The 2,868-nt window shown below is 39.7% G+C and overlaps 1 protein-coding gene across 1 annotated transcript in view; it reads right to left on the bottom strand.

Moving 5' to 3' along the window:
* LOC135106770 (uncharacterized) overlaps positions 1–2,369 on the bottom strand; it is a 6,209-nt gene extending 3,840 nt beyond the window's left edge. The window contains exon 1 of the mRNA XM_064016061.1: positions 2,203–2,369. Coding sequence (XP_063872131.1) covers positions 2,203–2,205 — 3 coding nt within the window. The 5' untranslated portion in view covers positions 2,206–2,369. The remainder of the gene's footprint in view (positions 1–2,202) is intronic.
* Positions 2,370–2,868: the final 499 nt, after the last annotated feature.

Raw genomic sequence — 2,868 nt, 5'->3', positions numbered from 1 at the left:
CATTCTACAAGAACCATCAGCATCACCACCACCACTGCTCTCCCTCACGCCAATCTTTCCAGTCACTCCTCGTTCGCGCTAACCATTTACCGTTAGTTGAGTGAAATCCTACATTCTCATGGGTTGATCCACGACATGTACTAAATCATGCACCGAGGCTTGTGTGTGTAAACGATGAGACCATTACCTGTACGGAAAAGTAAGAAAACCGACTATATTGAGAGAAAGACCGAAGGTAGTGGTGGAGCAAAGGGTTGAAGAAGGAAAGTTGGCCCAAAGGGAAGATGAAAGTGTCTATTTGGGCCACGCAAACGCTCCAACGGGCCTCAAGAGAAACCGTTTATTTTATTAACAGCGATGACTCAGGGAAACTTACGTGCAGATTAAACATGTACGAATTCCCTTACTGACCAAGGAACGGATGGAGAGGCGGTGGTCTGTTTGTCACGAAGAAAAGTGCTCTATTTATACTGTTCTCTTTCCTCCTCCTCCTCCTCCTCTTCCTCCTCCTCCTTCTCTTCCTCCTCCTCCTTCTCCTTCTTCTCCTTCTTCTCCTTCTTCTCCTTCTGCTTCTCCTTCTCCTTCTCCTTCTCATCCTCCTCCTCCTCCTCCTCTTCCTCTTCCTCCTGCTGCTCTTCATCATCATTATCATCACCATCATCATCATTATATTATTATTATTATTATTATTATTATTATTATTATTATTAGTAGTAGTAGTAGTAGTAGTAGTAGTAGTAGTAGTAGTAGTAGTACTAGTCGTAGTAGTAGTAGTAGTAGTAGTAGTAGTAGTAGTAGTAGTAGTAGTAGTAGTAGCAGTAGCAGAAGTAGTAGTAGTAGTAGTAGTAGTAGTAGTAGTAGTAGTAGTATAGTATGTAGCAGTAATAGTAGAAGTGGTAGTAGTAACAGTAGTAGTAGTAGTAGTAGTAGTAGTAGTAGTAGTAGTAGTAGTAGAAAAGAAGGAGGGGGGAGGAGGAATAGGAGGAGGAATAGTGGTGGTAATAGTAGTAGTGGTAGTAGCAGTATCATCATCATCATCATCTTATTATTATTATTATTATTATTATTATTATTATTATTATTATTATTATTATTATTATTATTATTATTTTTGTTATTATTATTATTATCACTATTATTATTATTATCATTATTATTATTATTATTATTATTATTATTATTATTATTATTATCATTGTTATTATTACTATTATTATAATTACTAGTAGTAGTAGTAGTAGCAGCAGCAGCAAAAGTAGTAGTAGTAGTAGTAGTAGTAGTAGTAGTAGTAGTAGTAGTAGTAGTAGTAGTAGTAGTAATAGTAGTAGTAGTAGTAGTAGTAGTAGTAGTAGTAGTAGTAGTAGTAGCAGTAGTAGTAGTAGTAGTGGTAGTACTATCATTCTCATCATTATCGCCGTCATCAACGTTATCGTCACAATAAACATAATGCGATAAAAAAAAATAGAAATTCTTGAAAAGAAAAGCTAGTCTCTTGAACATATTTTTTAGTACTGTTTGTTTCTCGGACACTTTTAAATAGTTAAGACCCGCGTTCCACAAACCCTCTAACACGTGCGTGTTTTACCGAATCAGAGAGAGAGAGAGAGAGAGAGAGAGAGAGAGAGAGAGAGAGAGAGAGAGAGAGAGAGAGAGAGAGAAAGCTGGGGATAAAAACTAATTCCGACTTCATGACTTCTTTTCCTTTCCATGTGTTTATTTACTGAAAAAGTCTAGTTGCAAGGATGTAATGTTTTAGTTACATTGTCTATTGTTACTGCATAGGCGACACGAAATGGCTCTATTCTCGTCGCCATGTAAACTTTCCTCCATTAGTGATGTTGACTCTGAAGTGCCTTCTGCAAGTAAGGGTGCAGTTTCATAAATGGCATCCCATGGTTTCCTGTTACAGCTTCACACAAGTGTACAACTATAAATTACAGTACTTAGAACTGAAAACTACTACATTCACACGTCACACTACATAAAACGCAGGAAATGGATGAATTAGCGTTGTTATGGATTAAATTCATGTCCTACTGCGTAACACTCATGAAGCAAATGGTGAAATTAACACTACCACTGCTAATTAGTATTACGTTCATGCGTCACACTATAGTCATTGCACTCACGCAGACCTGCTTTGAATTAACACAACGTCCTAAGTACATGAAGCAAAATACTCTTAAGTCAACATCCACTCACCATTGCTAACACTTGCGAGCTAACGCAGTCACCCAACAAGCGCTGAGTCCTCCAACACAAACTTAAGTGTCACAACGAACACCCTGTGGCACACCAAGGCCTGAAAGAGAGACTGTGCAGCACCACACTACACACAACCGCTACCACCGACACACCTTCCTGTACTGGCGGGAGAAAATCGTGTGCTCATCCACACCACCTCCACCCACCCAAATTATCGCCGTCACCGTTCACTTCATGACTGGAAGCGATTTCGATGGAGAGAAAGCACGTATTACGGCCTCTTTCCAGCCCTTTTCTGTTGTCTCAGTGGCAGTAAAGCGACAAAGAGACGTGTCCGATCAGCACGCGCTGATTGTCGAATATCCGGGCGCTGGACGAGAGGGAAACCTGAGGCAACAATATGAAAGTAATAGCAATAACGAAGAAAGCAGAGGAATTGGTTTAAAGAGTGAACACGAACCGAAAAATAAAGGCGATTTTACGAAGACCATAAAGCTATCACACTGGGGAAACCAGCCATTTGTATATAATCATAGGTTTGTGTTGAGGCAGTGGGCTAGGGAGTGCAAGCATTTCAGGCGTGAGCATTGTGGGCCCTCAGGGAAATGGCGTTCTCTTACATAAGCCTTACGTGTTCAGCTTTATGGCTTGAGCTTGAAAATT

The sequence above is a fragment of the Scylla paramamosain genome, chromosome 14 (assembly GCF_035594125.1).
Source record: "Scylla paramamosain isolate STU-SP2022 chromosome 14, ASM3559412v1, whole genome shotgun sequence".
Lineage (NCBI taxonomy): Eukaryota > Metazoa > Arthropoda > Malacostraca > Decapoda > Portunidae > Scylla > Scylla paramamosain.
Note: the sequence above shows the minus strand (reverse complement) of the source record. Positions and strands in the feature narration are given on the sequence as shown.